General features: G+C 46.5%; 1 protein-coding gene and 1 long non-coding RNA gene across 2 annotated transcripts in view; one reads left to right on the top strand and one right to left on the bottom strand.

The window, feature by feature from the left end:
• Positions 1-7,833: 7,833 nt before the first annotated feature.
• The window catches only part of SH3GL3 (SH3 domain containing GRB2 like 3, endophilin A3), a 40,040-nt gene continuing 25,625 nt past the window's right edge, over positions 7,834-22,248 (top strand). Inside the window, exon 1 of the mRNA XM_083475360.1 lies at positions 7,834-8,051. Within this exon, the coding sequence (XP_083331486.1) occupies positions 8,007-8,051 (45 nt within the window). The 5' untranslated portion in view covers positions 7,834-8,006. The remainder of the gene's footprint in view (positions 8,052-22,248) is intronic.
• On the bottom strand, positions 10,998-13,017 carry LOC310693735. The gene is made up of 2 exons (XR_014519372.1): positions 11,960-13,017; positions 10,998-11,477 (listed from the first exon to the last, which is right to left on the bottom strand). It is a non-coding gene; the product is annotated as an uncharacterized lncRNA (long non-coding RNA).

Raw genomic sequence — 22,248 nt, 5'->3', positions numbered from 1 at the left:
ATGCATCTCTGGGTTATTTGTGGGGCATAGGAATTCGTTCACCCCCCCAAAAAAAATATAGTCTGGCCCCCCACAAGGTTTGAGGGACAGTGGACCGTCCCCCCTTGCTGAAAAAGTTTGCTGACCCCTGTTCTAGACCATTTAAGAAGTGACCTACCTCAGCGACCTGCGGGTGGGTAGCCCTTTCAATTTCCCACAATGGCCCCCACAGAGTCTTGCTCCAAAGGATTGTGGGAAATAAAAATGGAAGAGGGCAAAATAGAAACCCACAGAGCCCAACTGAGGTTAGCGTGCCCTAACCCTAATCCTAACCCTCCTCAAAGATGGAACCTATCTTGGCATGTAGTTGCCTTTGGGAAAAAAGAAAGAAAGGTAGGATTCCCTCTGGACTCCAGCACAGTAGCACAGGTGTCGGGTGAGGGACTGTCCATACCTGGCAAGGGGGGCAGCAGGGGGGTCTGTACTGCTGCCCAGTGGCTGCTGTGTGTCACGGGTTGGGATTATGGGCAGCAGGGGAGCTTTAGGGTGGCATGGCGGTTGCTGGGTGTTTTGGGTGCTGCGGGGGGGTGGAGCCACTTCCTGTCCCTGCAATCAGTGGCTGCCCTAAAAACAACTCTGATTTCCCCCAAAAAGCTCAACAAGTTTGGTTCCCCTCAGACACCAGTGTGGGCAGTTTCTGTGTACAGGACACTGAGCCGAGGGGGCACCAAATTTGGGGCTCACACAAGGCACCTGTTAGAATTTCTGCTCCGTCATGGGTTGCAGTCATGGGATTGTTGTCTTTCACATGATGGTGTATGTTTTGACTCCACAAAGTGGGAAGTGACGGAGACAGGATGTTTGTGTTACTGTGTTGGGTGAAGTGGGACTATTGTCCTTTGTTCATTCTCTCTTTGCTGTCTGATGCTAGAGAGAGAGGGAGCCATGTTGCAGCGCTCCGGGTGTGTTTATATGTAAATAAAGTGGATTAGCCAAAATGCTGAGTTGCTGAGCTCTGTTACACAAGCTGCAAAGACTCTGCGAATCCCTAAGTGTGCCGGTGTCTGTTGCCATCGGTCGCTATGATATTTGGGCTGAAGAAAGCTAATGAAGCTCCCAAACGATCAACCAGGAGGGAGAGAACAGGCCAATTGGGCATGTGTCTCTGCCAGGGTCCTACTCAAGTGTAGGATGAGCTCCTGACAGCACCATATTACTACTACTAATAATAATAATAATATTAATAATAATTTATTATTTATACCCTGCTCATCTGACTGGGTTTACCCAGCCACTCTGGGCAGCTCCCAACAGAATATTAAAACCATGATAAAACATCAAACATTAAAAACTTCCCTAAACTGAGCTGCCTTCAGATGTCTTCTAAAAGTTAGGTACAGTGGTACCTCGGGTTACATATGCTTCAGGTTACAGACTCCGCTAACCCAGAAACAGTGCTTCAGGTTAAGAACTTTGCTTCAGGTTGAGAACAGAAATCGTGCTCCAGCGGCACGGCAGCAGTGGGAGGACCCATTAGCTAAAGTGGTGCTTCAGGTTAAGAACAGTTTCAGGTTAAGTACAGACCTCCGGGACGAATTAAGTACTTAACCCAAGGTACCACTGTAGTTGTCTATTTCCTTGACATCTGGTGGGAGGGCATTTCACAGGGCGGGCGCCACCACCGAGAAGGCCCTCTGCCTGGTTCCCAGCAACCTCACTTCTCGCAGGGAGGGAACCGCCAGAAGGCCCTCGGAGCTGGACCTCAGTGTCCAGGCTGAACAATGGGGGTGGAGACACTCCTTCAGGTATACTGAAGATTGCCAAAGTCCTGCAAGATTCTGTCATCTTGTTTAACTTAGCAAGTAAAACCTTTCTGGTCACCATTCTCTTTTAAAAAGAAAAGCTGGATTATTCTTAGGAAGACAGGAAACTGCCTTATTCTGGTCCCCACCCCCTCTCTCAGTACCAGCTACAATGGCTGGCACTGCTACTTGCACTTCTTGCTCTCTTGGTCTTCAGCAAGGTTGGGGAATCTCGGACACACAGCCCAAATGTGGCCCCTCAATCATCTTTATCTGGCCCTCAGAACTCTCTCTAGGCCATGCCCCCTCTTCCCAGCCTCCATGCTTCACTGACACCCTGAATGTTTTTGCCTGGCTGGAATGCCCTTGGCTTCAGGCCTCTTCCTTCTCCAAAACGAGGACAGAGAGGGCAATGGGAATCGGCCTAAAGCTAAAATTTACATTTGACAACTCTACCCTATTTTGCTTCTAGCCACCATTGGCCTCTGGCAGGTTGGGCAGAAGGGAATTATGTCCCTCATGCTGTAAAACAGTGTTTCTCAAACTTGGGTCTCCTGCTGCTTTTGGACTACAACTCCCATCATCAATGGTGAGGGATGATGGGGATTGTAGTCCAAAAACATACACAACACACTACCTTATTTTCATAACATAAAACATACCTACCTACCTATATTATACATATCAACATACCTACACACCTACCCCACACGGACACCCACCAAGTGACTTGACTTCCAGCCGTTCTTGTTACGCTACTTTATTTTTCCAACTAACTTAAACGCAATTCATTATTTCTTTAATCTCTTCTTCTATCTTAACTTTACTCTCCTTTCACTCTAAATCATTTTCTGGATTCACTCAGTATCTGTCAGAAATTCTACTTTTTCCACATAAATTTCGATGTATTCCTTAAAGATAGCCCACTCCTTATTCACTTTTTGTACCATATCTCCTCTTACCCCTCCCTGTTAGTTCGGCAATATGGAATATTCCATCATTTTAGATAACCAGTCTGTTTTAGTTGGGACGCTGCTGCTTTTCCAATTTTTAGCAATCAATAACTTTGCCGCCGTAGTTGCATACATAAATATTGGTCTGACCGTTCATTTTATTTCCTCTGACATGATACCTAGGAGAAAGGATTCGGGGGTTTTCCCCCCAAATGAAAATCTGAACATCTTTTTCACTTCGTTATAGATATTTTCCCAGAATCCCACTATCTCTTTGCACTCCCACCACATATGTAGAAAGGTTCCTGCCCCATTGTTGCATCTCCAACAGACATCACTACAGTTTTTGTACGTTTTTGCCAATCTGGCCGGGGTCAGATACCATCTGTATTGCATTTTCATTACATTCTCTCTTATAGCATGCCGTAAATTTGATATCTCTTTTCCACAGCCATTCCCACGGGCTCATCATAATAAAGGTAAAGGGACCCCTGACCATTAGGTCCAGTCGTGACCGACTCTGGGGTTGCGGCACTCATCTCGCTTTATTGGCATACAGCTTCCGGGTCATGTGGCCAGCATGACTAAGCCGCTTCTGGCAAACCAGAGCAGCACATGGAAACGCTGTTTACCTTCCCGCAGGAGCAGTACCTATTTATCCACTTGCACTTTGACGTGCTTTTGAACTGCTAGGTTGGCAGGAGCAGGGACCAAGCAACAGGAGCTCACCCCACTGCGGGGATTTGAACTGCCAACCTTCTGATCGGCAAGTCCTAGGCTCTGTGCTTTAACCCACAGCGCCACCCACGTCCCGCTCATCATAATATTTTCCCCTAAATCCTGGGCCCACTTTACCATCACTGTCTTCACTTGCTCCTCCTTTACCTCCCATTCTAGGAGCAAATCGGACCTCCGTTCAATCTCTGGCATTTTCAGGCTGAGCTGGGAAACATCCCTGTCTGAAACCCTGGAGAGATGTTCCTAGTCAGTACATGCAAACAATGTGGCCAGATTCTGTATAAGGCCGTTTCCTATGTCTCCTGATGATCAGTAACAATGGTGGACGACCTCCCTTGGAAGACAACTTCCCCACAATCACTTGCCCTGCAGTGCTGAGCTTCAGGAGTTTGAATGTGTTTGTCGTGCCCCACAAACTGTCCCCTTGTGAAGGGACTAGGGGTCTCCTAACAACTCCCAGCACCCATAACCAACTACAGTTCCCAGGATTTGCAAGGCGGGGGGAAGCATTGACTGTTTAAAGTGGTATGATAGTGCTTTAAAGGGATAGCGCAGATGTTGCCTGGCTGTGCCTCCACTAGAGCTCCATGGGAAAGATAGCTCAGGCAGTAGAGCATGAGACTCTTAATCTCAGGGTTGTGGGTTTGAGCCCCACATTGCGTGAAAGATTGCTACATTGCAGGTTGGACTAGATGACACTCGTAGTCCCTTCCAACTCTGCAAGTCTGTGATTCTTTGATATGTGAGGGTTCCTGGGTGAACATCTAACGCTTCGGGTTTTCAGGGGTGGTTTATTATTATTATTTATTGGACTTACTAGTCATGAGGTTTTCAAAAGCTGAACAAATGTAGGAGGTGCAAAGGTTCTCATGGCTTGAGCAGATGGGTTGCTGTGAAAAGTGTTCCCAGAAGGTAGAGAGTGGTTTGGGAGGTGGAGGCTGCAATAAATCATAGGGGCAATATTTGAGCTACTCAACAGATTTGCAAGCTTTGCAGTTCAGTCACTAGATGGGGCCAGAGCGCCACTGTCCTCACTTATCAAAACAGCTTGACATTTGCAGCCTTGCTGGTTACTGGCCAGCTATACCGCATGGCCTGTTGTTTTGGTCCATGGCGTTTTCTTGGCAGGGATACTGGACTGGCTTGCTGGTCCCCTGATGTTGGGGCATGAGTTTGACCAAACTGCGGGAGGCAGTGGAAGACAGGAGGGCCTGGCATGCTCTGGTCCATGGGGTCACGAAGAGTCGGACACGACTAAACGACTAAACAACAACAATACTGAATGGCAGGTTACTAGGGTGGACAGATGAAGAGGACTAGGTTCCTGTGCCCATAGCAGATGGAGAGAAGAGGGAATCAGAACTCTAAGAAAATTCTCTTTTGCATCATCGAATGTTCACTAAGTGTCTTAATCCTGCTGCTTAGTCATCACTTAGGATTGGATTGTAAAAGCACACACTCTTATTTGGAAGTATGCGCAATTGAATTACGTAAGTGGGACTTTCTTCTGGGTACACATACATAGAACATTAATGCTGCTGCCCCCCCCGAGGATATGTTGGCAACTAAGGGTGTCTTCACATTATCTTGATATTATCACATTATCATGGTATTATAATTGTTATTAATTAAATGTATGTACCGCCATATACCCATAGATCTCAGGGCCATAGGAGCCAACTGCTAGGAGTGGAGGGGTCTTCTGCTTCCCCCAATAAAATATTTGAGGGGGACCAAGCTCCCTCAAAGCTGATGGGCATTGCCATTCAAATGGTGTGCCTGCACCATGTCATGTGATCAATGATGTGAAGAGGAGCTTACTTGCCCCGCCCCCTGCATATTTTGTTCAAGTTGGCACCCCTGCTCACTGTGGTTCACAACTTAAAATGGCTAGTAAAGGTAAAAGGTAAAGGACCCCTGAACAGTTAAGTCCAGTCAAAGTCAACTATGGGGTTGCAGCGCTCAACCTTCTGAACAGCCAACCTTCTGATTCTAAACCACTAAGCCTCTTGGGCTTGCCGATCGGAAGGTCGGCACGTTGAATCCATGCAACAGAGTGCGCTCCTGTTGCTCTGTCCCAGTTCCTGCCAACCTAGCAGTTTGAAAGCACACCAGTGTAAGTAGATAAATAGGTACCATTGTGGCAGGAAGGTAAATGGTGTTTCCATGAGTTCTGGCTTCCGTCACGGTGTTCCATTGCACCAGAAGCGGTTTAGCCCTGCTGGCCACATGAACCAGAAAGCTGTCTGTGGACAAACACCGGCTCCCTCAGCCTGAAGCAAGATGAGCGCCACAACCCCATAGTCGCCTTTGACTGGACTTAACCATCCTGGGATCCTTTAGTAAGGTAAGCCTAAAATGGCTCGAATTCACACTTTAGCTAGAGACAAATTTGGAATAGTTTAAGGCAGGGGTCTGCAACCCGCGGCTCCGGAGCCGCATGTGGCTCTTTTACACCTTTGCCGCGGCTCCGGGGCGGATACTAGCGAGGGGAGGAGGCGCATTGTGCGCCCTGACACTCCCCACTGTGGCGGGCGCTGTACTGGCTGTGACGTCGCATGGGGGCGGTGCGTGCGTTACTCCCGACGTCACCTTCCCGCCCGCTGTCAGATCGCGGCTCTGGAGATATATTTGTTTTAAATGTCGCAATGGTTTTGCGGCTCCCAGGTTTTTTTTCCTTCGGAAACGGGTCCAAGTGGCTCTTTTTGTCTTAAAGGTTGCAGACCCCTGGTTTAAGGACTCCAATCTACATGTTGCATGTCCAGTTTTTAATCCATGTTCCACTCATTATAAAAAATGCATATGGATGCTGTTCTCTGTTACAAAATATTACTGTTTGACTTGTTGGCTCTCAAACCACCTTCACAATGATTGGAGCCTTAAGCCATTCCTACCTTGTCTGTGACCAAGGTGTGAACACATCTGCAAACGGGCAAAGGCATCCTTGCCCTGTCAACACCATCTGGTGTGAACAGGAACACAAATGAATGAAGTCCTGCTGATGTAAAAAAGGGGAGGAGGCTGGGAAGGCAAACATACCCTTACAATAAAGGACTGTATACATACACATTGTCATGTGAACATGGATTAAAAACCCACCACTGGAAACGCAGTGAGTGTACAGGAGTGTGACTGCAGTTTGCATTAACACTATCTGTTGTTGTTGTTGTTTAGTCGTTTCCGACTCCTATCTTCCACTGCCTCCCGCAGTTTGGTCAAACTCATGCTGGTAGCTTCGAGAACACTATCCAACCATCTCGTCCTCTGTCGTCTGATTTCCTTCAGAATGGATAGGTTTGATCTTCTTGCAGTCCATGGGACTCTCAAGAGTCTCCTCCAGCACTATATGCCAACACTATACATCAGACATTATATAATTTCTTACACAGTGGCGTAGCGTGGGGGGTGCAGGGGGGCCCGGCCGCACCGGGCGCAACATCTGGGGGTTAGGGTTAGGGGGCGCAAACCCACGGGTTAGGGGGCGCAAATTACTTGCCTTGCCCCGGGTGCTGACAACTCACGCTACGCCACTGTTCTTACATATCATAATTGATTTCCATTGCTTCTCATTTTGTCCCTATTTTTTGTTGCTCATGGCTTTTCTTGTGTCACAGTCTCTTAATATTGCCATGCGCTTTTTAAAAGTACATATATGAGCTGCTTTAGACCATGAATTAGAACGGTGAGATAGAAATCCATTAGCAAAACTAAGTAAGCGAAGTGAGTAACTACACGGAACCACCCACGGCCGCTCCCGGCAGAAGGTCACATGTGGTCTTTGCAGGATAATGGCCACAGTTAAGCGGGTGCAGAAGCCCAGTTCTTGCACCGCCCTGGACACGCGATAAACAGCAGGTGAGAAACCCTCGCACCGCCCTAGTGCCGTCTCCAAACAGGCAGCAGCTGCTGGGAACACGTGGCAGCAACCCCGGGCTTGCTGCTGCGTTACGTGTGAAACGGCCCTGAGCTTACTTTGCAGTTGCTGCTGATTGGCAAATTTTAGAAATAAAAATCCAGCTGCCTCCTTGACCTCGAATAGCCTTCTATCTTAAGCTCCTAGAAAGCCTCCGCCCGAGCAGCAAAGGCGCCCTCCGCCTCGCCTTCCTCGCTCGGCCCTCTCGCGCACCCGCGTCTCTCGCTTCCGACGTGGCGCCTCCCGCACGCGGAGCTCCATCTTCCCTCGCCGTCTCTAAGCGATAACGGAGCGTGGGCGTCCCCGCCAAGTTCTCTCGGGTTTTTTTGCTTAGGTTCCAGAGAACCGACCAATAGCCGGGCGAGCTGCCTTCCGTCTCATTTGCATAGTCGCCGCTGCTGGCCAATGGGCGGGCGTGCAGCGTGTTTGGAATGCTCTGGTCCTCCCCTGCGCGCTCTCCCGGGTGGCGACGGAGCGGGCGGCTGCCTTGGCAGAGCAGCCCGAGGAGGGAAGCTCTTGCCAGCTGCTCGGCCGGGGCATCGGCCCTGGATACGCCTCTGCTTTCCCTTGGCTGGAGACTCCTCCGCGTGCAGCTCTTGCTGCGCCCGGAGCGGAGGGATCATGTCGGTGGCGGGCCTGAAGAAGCAGTTCCACAAAGCCAGCCAGGTAAGAGAAGCTTTAGGCGCTAAGGAAGATGGTTTGTTTTGTGGAAACCTTGCAACCCCCGTGGCAAGGTGGGAGGAATTACATAGCACTTTTTATCACCTGCTCTTTTATGTCCGGTCTTATCTATAGCTCCGTATTGCCTACACGGACTGGCAGCAGCCAATCCGACCTGGGTGTTGTTGAACCCGGGACCTTTGATATGCAGAGTAGATGTTCTGCCTATCCCCAGTGAATTGCTCCATCTGAGGATCTCGGGGGATGTGCTGCCCGTTGGATTTCCCTATCAGATTTTCTTGGGTACATTAGACCTGGGCTCTTTTCCTGGGCCATTTTGCACGTTATGTGGGAGAGAATTTGTGTTTGCTCAGAAAAGAGTTGTAGCCAGTCACCGGTCCCCCATGGACCCCTGTAGCCAGATGCCTATTTTGCAAATGCCAAGCTTGTGATGTTTGTACGTATTTAGGGCACACATCGTTGTATGCAGAGAGCGAGAGAGAGAGAAAATGTGGAGAGAGGTGAAGAAAGGAAGTCCAGATATCACTTTGGGCAATCCTTTTCCTGCTCTCCCAGACGTAGCAACTCCTTTGCCATATCCAGTTTAGCTCTTGGGTAACCCCTCTCAGGGAATTCAACTTTCCCCCTCCTATGGAGGTGATCATGCTTACTCTGGATTAAGCTCTGTTATTGTATGATGGAACTTGCTCTTGAGTAAGCAACCTATATCTGTTTAATTCTTCCCTTCCATCTTCCGTGCCATAATAGCATTGGAAGGGTGGTTATTATTTCTGATTCTGTATTTCCAGGCCTCACTTGCTCTTGTGCTAGGTCCTATATTTGTATGCCATTAAGCCCATGTTTCTGTGTTGTCCACCCCTCGCTCCATAGTCCTGCTTACTCTAACACATGGGAATTAAACAGACCATCTTGGCTGATTGGGCTCGGTGCCCGTTATATGCTAATGATGTTGGTTGGTAGATCTCCAGATCAACATGCGGTTGGTTTGTACGAGGTTCTGTGGTGTGTGTTTTCCAGTGCTTCGTGCTTTGGAGGGGATATTGTGTTTTTGGTTTAGATTTGCTGTGGATTTGTATTTTTCTGAAAGAGAAGTCTTGTTCGCCTCTCTCAGCCTCCCTCAATCCTGGACGTCAGAGATGGGCAGCCTTGAGCTGTCCTGGCCTCTCTGTGTGGCCCTCAGAACCCTCACATGACTCACCAGCCCTGCCTCACATCCTCCTTGAACATTTACGGATGACTGGAACAAATGTGGGCTTTCAACCCTGGTATCTTTGGCTTGCTTAAGGGTGCAAGAGGTGGACTAAAAAAGGCTCCCTGCTGTATACCGTATTTTTTGCACCATAACACTCACTTTTTTCCTCCTAAAATAATAATAATAATAATAATAATAATAATAATAATAATAATAATAATAATTTAGTATTTGTACTCCGCCCATCTGGCTGGGTTTCCCCAGCCACTCTGGGCGGCTTCCATAGAAACCAAAAATACACTAAAATATCACAGATTAAAAACTTCCCTGAACAGGGAAGTAAGGGGAAATGTCTGTGCGTGTTATGGAGGGAATGCCTACAGGTGGCATGCCTACGAATTTTCCTCCTCTAAAAACTATGTGTGTGTAATGGTCAGGTGCGTGCTATAGAGCGAAAAATACGTTAAAGCCATGGTTTTCCCAGTAGTGATGTATGGAAGTGAGAGCTGGACCATCAAGAAGGCTGATCGCCAAAGAATTGATGCTTTTGAATTATGGTGCTGGAGGAGACTCTTGAGAGTCCCATGGACTGCAAGAAGATCAAACCTCTCCATTCTGAAGGAAATCAGCCCTGAGTGCTCACTGGGAGGACAGATCCTGAAGCTGAGGCCAATACTCTGGCCACCTCATGAGAAGAGAAGACGCCCTGGAAAAGACCCTGATGTTGGGAAAGATGGAGGGCAGAAGGAGAAGGGGATGACAGAGGACGAGATGATTGAACAGTGTTCTCGAAGCTGCCAGCATGAGTTTGACCAAACTGTGGGAGGCAGTGGAAGACAGGAGTGCCTGGCGTGCTCTGGTCCATGGGGTCACGAAGAGTCAGACACGACTAAACAACTAAACAACAACAACCCTTGTTGTACGTTAGTGAATGGACTTCATAATCCTCTACAGACTTTTAACTGCCCCTTACCTTTTTTTCGTCTGCTAGGATGCTATTATCTTCTTCTTTACTGATGTTTGGTTGTATCTCTTCCTCTCTTCTATTTTCCCACTAACCCTTCACGAATAAGTTGCCCCTTCTTTCCTCAAAGGCTGGTTTCCTTTTCTTCCATTGCCAAAGAGAAATGTATCTTCGTATTAATTCTTTGCAGCATGCTTAGCTGGTGGTTTGTTGTGCTGCGAAGCTTTAAAGTGATTTGAAATGACCCAGTCCATCTTGGTGTTGGAAACTGCCTTATACCGAGTCAGAGCCTTGGTCTATTCAGCTCAGTGATGTCTGCACAGACTGGCAGGAGCTCTTCAGGGTCGCATGCAGGTACTCTTTCCTAGTCCTACCTGAAGATGCCAGAAATTGAACCTTTTGTGTGTCAATGTGACCATTTGGCCACAAATGCTCAAAGTGTGAGAGTGCCTTTCAAACTTGGGCTTCTAAAACAGACCTCTAACTTGCCAACAGTTTGTTACTTAGATATAAATTCCACCTTTCTTCCAAGGATCTCAAGGGCACATACCTGATTCTTCTCCCCCACCCCACGCCAGTTTTTCCCAGTTCTGTGATAGTTTAGGCCAAGAAATAGTTGTCTGGCCCAAAGTCAACTATTTCCAATCCAATCATTTATTGTGTTTGACTAAAAGCCATTACAAATTCGATTACATATCCAACAAGTCAATTAAAGCCTGTTAAAAGAAATTCAGAGATATACATCCACTTACAATAAGTCAAATTAATGAATTGCTTGCACAGTCGATGGCATTGTCTTTTATATAGCTAGCATGAATACTTTTAGCGGCTTTAGCAAATAGGGCTGTTTTGTTTGTGACAAGCGGATCGCAATCAGATAATATATTTTCACGTCAGAGTTCTGTCCCTGTAGCGGTGCCAACATCTGTTCCAAAAATCTCTTTCTGGGGTTTTGACAATGGAGTATATAATGGGGGGTTTCTTCTACCTCACCTACCCCACAAATACAAAGTCTTAAATGTCTTGGAACTTTTCCGTACCTTCCACTTAAGACTGATGTAGGCATTGTTTCAAAATGGGGAGCTGTAAATGCAGTTCTCAGGGAGGCAAAGGTAAGTGACTGCAAGAATTGAGCTTTGGTGTAGTTAGATTTCAGCAAATAGTACCAATGGGAGAATTTTGAGATATGGATTAGAGATAAATATTGCTCGTTATCCTGTTTATATATCCAAATCCAATCCTGAGGAGGCTTTTACTGTATTTTTCGCCCCATAGGATGCACCGGCCCATTGGATGCATCAAGTTTTTTGGGGGGGAAATAAAGGAAAGGAAAAAAATCCCCCCCAGGTGCTTGTGGGGCCGGCAGCGGGGAGAAGCGCTCTTCTCCCCGGCGCCCGCCTTCAGATCAGGTCCGGGGACAGCGGGGAGACGCGCTGCGCCTCCCCACTGTCCCCGGAGCTTGCGGGGCTGGCGGCGGGGTCTCCCCGCCGTCAGCCTCCAAACCACTTCGGGAGACAGCGGGATGGCGGCGTTCCGCCTCCCTCTGTCCCCCGACCTTGTGGAGCTGGCGCTGGGGCTCTCCTGAAGCCTGGAGAGCGAGAGGGGTCGGTGCACACCGACCCCTCTCGCTCTCCAGGCTTCAACGAAATCCTGCATTCGCCCCATAGGACGCACACACATTTCCCCTTCATTTTTTGAGGGGAAAAGTGCGTCCTATAGGGCGAAAAATACGGTAACTAAAGTCAACTAGTTTCATGGCTGAGTGGCAACTTGAACCTTAGCCTTCCCCATCTTGGTCCACCATTCTGGACTATAGTGTGTGAAAACAAGATGAACTGGCTTGCAACTCTTTGCATGTTGGTATAGTGGCATTCCTTCCCCTTCTGGTTGAGAATGTACTGCAAATAAATGACTAACATAGGCATGTGTGGGCAGAGATGCCTGTAAAATGGTTTCAAATGACTTTGGTGATAAGTTTTTTTTCTGGGCTCAATTAGCAGGCTGCTCAGACTTGTCTGAGCTCCGTTTGTTCTCTTAAACCTTTGTGTTGCACTGTTTTCTGGTGGGATTCGATCACATATAATTGAAGGGGAAGGCATCCGTCCGCTTGTGGCAATGCAAGCGTCCCATGGCATTTCTTCTTTCTCCCAGTGGTCATCCCTCCTTTGGTCAGTGCTGTGGAGACACAACCTGACTGATCCAGGCGCAGCGGCCATCTGCAAGGGATTTCCACATGGGGGGGCGGGATTGATGTTGCCAGCCTTCGTGTCATGTTTGCAGACATCTTCGTACAGTGGTTCCTCAGGTTAAGTTCTTAATTCGTTCTGGAGGTCCGTTCTTAACCTGAAACTGTTCTTAACCTGAAGCACCACTTTAGCTAATGGGGCCTCCTGCTGCTGCCACGCCACCGGAGCACGATTTCTGTTCTCACCCTGAAGCAAAGTTCTTAACCCGAGGTACTATTTCTAGGTTAGCGGAGTGTGTAACCTGAAGCAAATGTAACCTGAAGCATATGTAACCCGACGTACCATTGTAATGCTGAGTTGGTCTGCCAATGGACCTGGTGCCGGAAACCTGATCCCCACACAGCATTCCCTTGGAGATCCTGTCATCTTCCAAGCCATGAAACTTAGAAACGCTGGCATGATCAAGCCAGCGTAGACGTTGTTGAGGCAGAAGTGTGAATATTCTGGGAATGTGGTCTTGGGAGAGCACATATTGGTTTGAGACTCTGTCTTGCCAATTGATGCCCAAAATCTTCCTGATGCAGTGCATATGGAACGTGTTGAAGTATAACTCCTTTTTTTCCTTTTTTTTCCATTTCATAACACAAATAAAGAACACAAACAAAACAGCAAACAATACAAACAAATTCTTGTCATATCCTTATTTTTCTAAACATTGTTAAGTGGGCTTCCTCAAGTCCCACTTATCTGATTTTCATTTTACGTCATCTTTAGTAGTTTGCATATATCATAATTTCTAACCATCTTCTTTTTTTTAATCACACTTAAAATAACTTCACATTTTATCACTTTTATCACTTACAAATAATACTATAATACTATTTTAAAATACAGTATCTTCTTCTTCTAACCCTACAGCCTATATCCACTTCCAAAGCTATTCAAAGATTTAAATATAAATCACATCAGCTTCCGTCCAGCAACAACTGCCAGCAGTGGCTGAGCGTATGCCCGTGCTGCCCAGGGCGGGCGCTCTCTCGAGGGGTGTGTGGCGCAGAGAGTGCCCTCCCGGGATAGCCACTAGGGTGCACGCCCTGCAGCCAGGGGCGGAGCGAGCCACTCACGGGGGCAGACTGAGCCATCCATGGCGGACAGCCCACAACTCCCAAGCTATCAAAATGAAGAGGGAAGGGGGAATTCCACAGCTCATGGTAGGCTTGGGAGTCGCGGGTGGCTGGCACGTCGAATGTCACCCCCCTCAGTAAGGGGACCCAGGGCAGACTGCCCCTACACCCCTGACTGCCAGCTTCTGCCAGGTCCATCGCCAGCTCCCAGCCATGGATATCAGCCGCTTTCACACCGCGATCCTGCTCAGCAGGTCCACTTGCCTTCTCGTTGCTTCACAGCATCCCATTGATGGATGATTACCTCCTTCCATCTGCCGCTTCGCCTCCCTGTGGAAGGAGGCACCAAGTGTTGAATAACACAGCTGTTGTCCACTGCGTCCACCTCAAGCTTTTGCCTTGGCATTCCTCTTGGGCTGCTTTTGTATATCCACTGAGCTGCCATGTGCTTTTGTGACATCACATGAAGTCCGCAGCCAATAGCAGCAGCTGGGGAGACATCATCATCATCACCTCCTCAGGCCTCACAGTGGTGGGTGTGGCTCAGCAGCTATTTGCCCCTTGGCTTGTTTATGGTGTACAGCTCACTCATCATCTGTAATGACACCAGAGAAAGGCATGCCATAAATCCATAGGGGGTGGTGGTCATTTTTTATCCTGATGGCTGCATTCCCTTGGGTCAATTTTTCCATGTATGGGAGCCAACTCCTAGGGGCTGAGGTCTCTTCACACACTCCCAAATATTGATTAGTTGCAGTTGCATCAGGTGTGCTGGAGAGAACACCTGTTTGGGTCGAATAATAGATTAGAGAAGCCAGTATAAGTTGCAATTTCAGCTGAATTTGGGGGAACCACTTGAAGCACCTGCTGTGTTGAGCTATTTTAGTTGCTTTTGTTTGATTTGTTCATTGCAAACAGCTGAAAGCCTAAATAAAAAAAATCCTTCCAGTAGCACCTTAAAGACCAACTAAGTTAGTTCTTGGTATGAGCTTTCGTGTGCATGCACACTTCTTCAGATACACAGGTATCTGAAGAAGTGTGCATGCACACGAAAGCTCATACCAAGAACTAACTTAGTTGGTCTTTAAGGTGCTACTGGAAGGATTTTTTTTATTTTGACTATGGCAGACCAACACGGCTACCTATCTACTAGCTGAAAGCCTGTAAATTTTGACAATAAACCTGATTTGCAATGGAGGTTGAATAATATTGATCTGAACTGTATGACTTCGTGTGATTGGTTCTTTTATCTATGGATATAAGTAATAATTCTGTGAACTGCCCTGAGACCCCCGAGTATAGGGTGGTATATAAATTCAAGCATCACCGCATTTTTCGCTCCATAAGACGCACCTGACCATAAGACGCACCTAGTTTTTATAGGAGGAAAATAAGAAAAAAAATATTCTGAACGAAACCGTGGATGTATGATTTTTGTGATTCATGCTGTGGTCACAGACATGTGATTTGACGGTGAGATTGGGGTAGCCCAATGCAAAAATCCTGAGAATCCATGTGGATCTGTTCTTTGTAACCACGTTTTTGCGCCACGCAACAGTGGGTGTGTGATTTTTTTGGTGCAGGCTGTAGCCTTGGACATGCTATGTGATCTGATGGTGAATTTGGGGTGACCCAATGCAAAAATCCTGAGGATCCATGTGGATCCGTGCTTTGTAACCACGTTACAAGGAATAAAAAAGTGCATCTTGTGGAGCGAAAAATACGATGGTGATGATGATGATGATAATGCGCAATGAATGCCCATGGGTATGGCGATGGATTGTTCTCCCTTTAATGCTCTCCCTCCCTAGACATTCAAAAGAACGTGTAAACCCTCAACTGTATCCAGGAATTGCGGGGTGGGGGGTGGGGCACTTTCCACTGTCAAAGTCTCCATGTGTGCTGGCTACATGCTGTCCACTCCTGACCTTTCAAGTGGTGAGCACAGAGATCTCCAAGGAGTGTCTTAACAGCATTCAGGCAAGCATGGATAGAATCTCCCTGCTGTCCCAAGAACTCGATTCATGCAAAGTGGGGTCTCCTGGATCATTGATGACAGGCCCAGCACGTGCACCCCACTTTGTTTGGAGCTCCCCATGTTCTTCTTCTGGACGGGGGCTGCAGTTAGATACCTTATCTTTAAACACGTATCCCAGTACAGAGATGTGTTTTGGGACCTAGTTCCATCAAGACACACTCCTTGCAGCAAAAATTCCTCCCATGTGCGTATCTCCTTTACTGAATTGGGATAAATGAATGGAATTCTTGCTAAAAAACAACAGCAGTGAAAACGGCTGCAAAACATTTCTGCTGCGGCATGTCTAGAGAGTTGTCAACAGTGCCTCTGAATGTGTGCTGCCTGTGGAAATATCTGTTTTCCAAAATAGGAATGGCTCAGCCTCTCTTACATGATAGATTTAATTAATCCTGGTCTGTATGAACTCTGTGAAACAGGGTGTATCTACATATTAAAAAAAACCAAAACCATTGCCTTTGCGGTGATTAAATCTGACCTCTTCCCAACAGGGTGTCTATAAAATTAGGGATGTGAAACAATGGGGGTTTGAGCCTCCTGCTGCGCAGGCCCACGCACTGGGGCAGCATCTTCTGCTAAAACAATTTAAAGATTTTGACCCCCTGCTGGTTTGCAAGCTAGCAGAGCATTGATGCTGCGTAAACATTTGCCATCTGGGAGCTCTAGAGGAGCAGCTGTTGAGGCTGGTGGTAGGTGGATTGCAGAAGGATTCATCTATGTAAAGGTCCTCCGTTGCAAAAATGGGTCCACGATTGCTCCTAACTGTGGTGAACAACTGTTTAACAGAAGAAGATGTTATTTCAGCAGCAGCAAGTTTTCAAGTTCCCCCAGAACTCTGCATCAGGTGAAAGGTTACACAAACTAGGAAGTGGATGGGGGATGAGGACAAAATTGAAATTAAAAAAAGTACAAAAACGTAGACTCTATGTTTCACCGTTCGGTCAGGTTTTAGTCTCAGCTACAGGATGGATATTGCTACATTCACACTATACAGTGGTACCTCGGGTTAAGTACTTTGTTCCGGAGGTGCGTACTTAACCTGAAACTGTTCTTAACCTGAAGCACCACTTTAGCTAATGGGGCCTCCCGCTGCTGCCGCACCGCCGGAGCACAATTTCTGTTCTCATCCTGAAGCAAAGTTCTTAACCTGAAGCACTATTTCTGGGTTAGCGGAGTCTGTAACCTGAAGCGTATGTAACCCGAAGTACCACTGTATACACCTCCAGAGCTACAGTTCCAAGAGTGTTTAACAATGAACTTCTCTTCCTATGGAACTCTGGGAATTATAGTTCTGTTAGGGGAATTGGGTTCTTCTAACAACTCTCAGCACCCTTAACAAACTACAGCTTCCAGGATTCTTTAAACGTTATTCTTTTGAGGAAGCAATGTGCATTGTTTGTGCTTGAAATATGTGCTTGTTCTTGGTGGTGCTTGTTGATGGCAAACACCAATTTTGGTGCCAATGAATTCTGTAAATTAATGATGTGCTGTGTGGAGGAGTTTATTTCTTGTCCTATATCTCCTGCCAGCTCCATTAGATGACCCTCAGCTTCTGGTTACTCTTGAGAGGAGCAAAAGTGCTCTTTCCTTCTCTGCACCAGCGTCATTTATAAACCTCTGTCATACTGCAAATTAAAGAGATTCGAAGACTGTCTGCAAATCAGATTTCTCTGCGGTTGCTTGGAAGCTATTCAGAACATGCCCAGTTATCCCAAGCAAATGTATGGTGTCGGTTTAAGTTAAGTTGGCAAAATAGAAGTGAATTCTGAAAGGGGAGATGAGAATGCACAAAAGGAACAGTCGGAAGAATGAAAGGTGAGCTTGCCTCGGGAAACATATGATTCCTGCTGAGCTTTCTTTTAAAACCCTCAGAACAAAGACTCTGGGTTGATCAAAGGCGTAACAAAAGAAGAAGCTAAGAAAAAGTGTCGCCCTTGGAATGCTATGCACAATTCTGGTTGAAAGGACATTGAAGAGCTGGAAAGCGACAAATCCGCTCCACTTCCCCAGTGGGGAGGAGTTGCGACGGACCGCGTGGCCACCCACTCCCCACCGGGGGCGGGGGACTTTGCCCCCCGTTGCCTGGGGGATCCCGGCCACGTCAGAGCCCGGCCAGCCAATCCGGGGCCGGGGCCGTTTAAACGGAGGAGTGAGTCAGAGGACTTCCTCTTTGGCTTGCTTCCTCAATCACCCGCCCTCTCTCCCTATTTTGCAGGTTAGGCAATGGCCTTGCTATGGACTTCGGTTGGTCGCCTTGGTTGTCCGAGAAGAAGAAGAAGAAGAAGAAGAGTTTGGATTTAATATCCCGCCTTTCACTCCCCTTCAGGAGTCTCAAAGCGGCTAACATTCTCCTTTCCCTTCCTCCCCCACAACAAACACTCTGTGAGGTGAGTGGGGCTGAGAGACTTCAAAGAAGTGTGACTGGCCCAAGGTCACCCAGCAGCTGCATGTGGAGGAGCGGAGACGCGAACCCGGTTCCCCAGATTACGAGACTACCGCTCTTAACCACTACACCACACTGGCTCTCTCCGAGGGGCCTGGCAGGAATTTTTCCACTTGGCAAATTGGCACTGGCCACTTGGTTTTCGCCTACTACGTAGCAATCGTCACAACTTTGTTAGGGTTGCGGTTAGGCATTGTTTGACCTTGTGTGGGGGAGGGAGGTGTGGCCATCACCTGCCCCTCCATGCTTAAGGGTATTCCGTTAAAGGAATCCAGGGGTGTTGATCTAGTCCGAAGCCCGGCTGGGGGGCTAAGGCCTTGACACGACCCCGACGGGAACACCAGGGGGAGCTTGAGTTGGTTCACATCAACAGGGCTCCCCCTACCGGTGGTTTACCCTTACTGGGGACTTCCTGCACAATGGGCAGGAGTCAAATATAGTCAGGTCCAATCAATGCCTAAGCCAAAACCGCTCACATTCTGCAATTTCAATAAAGTTGTGGCCAAAATTTGCCCAATAACATAAACCTAATATCCGTGTCCTTGTGTGAGTTATTTCCAATGGGGGGGGTGCGGGGTCTCGTCACGCAACTGAGATGGCCAAGGGATCAGAGCCTTTTAAGTACTGGTCTTCTTAGCACAATGTTTAGATCCATCAGTTGGCTTTAGGTTATCATTTAAAATACACAATATTTTGCTTCTTTGTATTCCTCACAACAATCTTGTAAGGTGGGCCAGTTTGGGTATTTACATACTGTGGATGGAATCTGAATCTGAGTTATATTGGCTTGCCTAAGGCATTCATCCGGAGCTAGCAGCTAGGGTGAACTGGGGGATTTCCTGGGTCATGGCTTGAACTCCATCCATTAAGCCAACAGCTGATCTTTACATAGGTCTCTTCTAGATGACCTGTTAATGGAACATTGATTTGTTGGCCGATGCTGACTATTTATTGAACACCTATTGTTTACATGCTCCTGCCAACCTAGCAGTTCGAAAGCACATCAAGTACAAGTTGATAAATAGGTACCGCTGCGGCGAGAAGGTAAACAGTGTTTCCGTGCGCTGCTCTGGTTCACCAGAAGCGGCTTAGTCATGCTGCCCACATGACCCGGAAACTGTACGCCGGTTCCCTCGGCCAGTAAAGCGAGATGAGCGCCGCAACCCCAGAGTCGTCCGCGACTGGACCTAACGGTCAGGGGTCCCTTTACCTTTTTATTGTTTACAAGGAGGTGAGATTATGTTGTGCTACCCCAGTGTTCCCACTGCATTTTCCTGGCCCTTTCTGTGTTGCTAAAAGTGTGGGTTTGAGGCTGGTGGAAGTGGGTGTGCTGTGGAAGAGCACCAAACCAACTAATTGTGCAAACTGAACTTGGCAGTTCATTGTTGAGTCTCAGTAGTAAATAGCAACAGTCTGGAAGTGCCCAAACGCTAAATCCTGGTGTAGGGGTGTGTGTGTTTGTTTGTTTCCTTGTTTTTTGAAAATGGAAATCTGTTGATAGCTATTCACTTGATATTGGAGCGTCTATCAGGGATCATGACTTCAAATAGCACATTTTAGAGTCATCATCTCGTCCAACTTCTGGAATATGCAGCTGTCCCATATGGGGATCAAACCTGCAACCTTGGCGTTATCAGCACCAACTGAGCTATCCAGCAGGACTATTCGACACTTAAATTTCACCCATGGCTTAAATGGCTTCTCCCTTTCATCTTGCCACAACTGATTTTCCTTTCTGGCTAGTCAGATTTTTAGATCGACAACTATGTCTTGGTTTGGTTAAAAAAAACTAATATACATAGGCTGGGTTTACAGATGTCTGCTTCTATACCCTTTTTATTTATGGATCTGTCAAGTTAAGGGTAGAACTTGTTTTTTAAATTCCGCTTCCAATTACCTGTCAAAGTTCCTTAATCAACATGAATCTTTGGGCCAGAGAATGCCCTGTGGACTAACTGGGCCTTTCATGAATAATGCAACACAGTTGCAGAGATGTTAGGGAGCCAATGATCTTGCAAGTTCCCAAGTATTTTAAGAATCGCCATCTTGCTTGCACCTGACTCTTTCCAATGCTGTCCAGCATTCTTTGATTCCATAAACTCGTTAAGAATTAGATGTACGATCTGCCATACATTACATTACTGGATCCAAAAATCTATGTCTTTCAGCAGTTCTGGGTCTCTTAATAAGGTCCACACTGGAGAGAGTCACTCTTTCTGTAAATCATCAACGCGCAGAGAGCATAGCAGGGAAATTGCAGGGAGGGAATTGAATGTGTATACTATTTATTTAAAATATTTCTTAGCCAACCTTGATCAAAAAGATTCCTAAGTCGTGTACAAAGCTGTGAATAAAACTATTTACCCAACACAGAAATACAACATATAAGCATAGGCAAAAATAAGAGGCAAAGTAAACATGTAAAATTAAAGAGCAGGGTAAGGCAAATTACTGATTAAAATGTCATCTGAACTTCCTGGGTAAAGAAGAGGGTTCAACCTGGCACTGAAAATACGTATTGTAATATCAGCATGCCATATTAAAAGCACAAGTCTCCAAGAGAGCATTTTTGGTTTGTTCTGCAATACTGCCTCTAACTCTGGTTGCCTCCAGACAGTCAGTATTTTGCAAGATGGATTCAAGGGCATACAGGAAATTTAGGCTTTTGCACAATTTAAGTGGATTAAAGCACTTTAGCGCAGCACAACCATATTCCGACTAAACATCAGGAAGAACTTTCTGATAGTAAAAGCTGATCAACAGTGGAACAGACCCCCTGGGAAGGTAGTGGACTGCCCTTCCTTGGAGGTTTTCAAGCAGAGGTTGGATGGCCATCTGTCATGGATGCTTTAGCTGAGATTCCTGCATTGCAGGGAGTTGGACTAGAATGATCATTGGAATCATATAATTCCATGATTCTAAGCAGGTTGTCTGGGGGAGCCCTTAATCTGAACACAAAACCATATTCCTAAATAAATGAATTTGCTGGCTCCAGACACTAATCTTCTATAGCAAAGGCTTGAGGGACAGTAGCCTCCATCTTAGCCCCATCTTTTTGTGCCTGCCAAACATCCGTGATAATATTTTATTCTCTTGTTAATTATGCTGTTTTAAATGTGCATTTTATATTTGACTTCACATAGCAATGGTGTTTTTTTTTAAATGTTTAAGATTTTTTTGTTAACTTTGTTTGTGTTAAATATGTATTCTGTAGTTGACCTTTGCAATGTTTTATTTTGAAACCTTTAAGATAATATTTTAGTTTTCTGTGAATTATGTTGCTTTGACTATATACTCTATATTTGACTTCCTTCAGAAATGTTTGATTCTGGATTGGTTTATATTGCTTTAATATGCTGTAAACCGCTTTGAGATGTTTCTTAAAAATTTAACCGGTATGGAAATGAAATATATAATAAAATCATCATCATCATCATCATCATCATCATCTCCATTCAACCAAACCCCAGATGACTCTTCACCAAGCCAATGTCTTATTGTGTTGTATCAGGTTGGACCATCGTATAGATTCATATGGTTCCTTTAGTTAAATTAACAGTGGCAACTCTCTGTTCCTCTCTTTAAGTTCCCCTGTTCTCGTATGTGTTTATCTGCTGCCATTTGGAAGTGAAAGTGACTTACATGAGGTTTCTGTCCAGGCACTGAGCAGACCTGGGCCTGCTTAGATTCATAAAGGTAGTTCTTGTGTGTTTCTACAGACTATGCCAGAGTGTAAATTTCTGGTTTCCTCCATCAATTCTGTTTGCCTAGAAATGACTAACCAATGACTTCCTGAAATGTTAGGCATCTCTTCTCCCTACCCCCGTTTTGCGATATTCCATTTCACATATCATTGAATAGTAAATCACCCAGGCAAGACAGTAGGGATTTGTCAAGGAAGTCTTGAAGATTTCAGAGTACAAAGTACTTTTTTGTTGTGTGAGAAGAATAAGCTTCAACAGTCGAGTTATTCCAAAAGATCCACGTGGCACAGCCTGGCGGAAACTGACTCCTTCCCTGGAAAGTGCAAAATTGTGTTATCGTCACAGAACCTTGCTTGATTCGCTTATGGACAAAAATGCTCTATGTCTGCCTGTGCTTTATCTGAAATTTTGCTGTGTAACTGTCCCAGAAGCTAACTGCATTTAACACAAGAGAGAAGCAGGCACCATACTGGTTTCAGGAGTGCAAGAAAGGCCCTTTTGACACATGGTCCTAAATGCATGGAAACCCCTTTT

Source organism: Podarcis liolepis (assembly GCF_965112155.1).
Source record: "Podarcis liolepis genome assembly, chromosome: 14".
NCBI classification, from domain to species: domain Eukaryota; kingdom Metazoa; phylum Chordata; class Lepidosauria; order Squamata; family Lacertidae; genus Podarcis; species Podarcis liolepis.
This window is presented reverse-complemented; position numbering and strand designations above follow the sequence as displayed.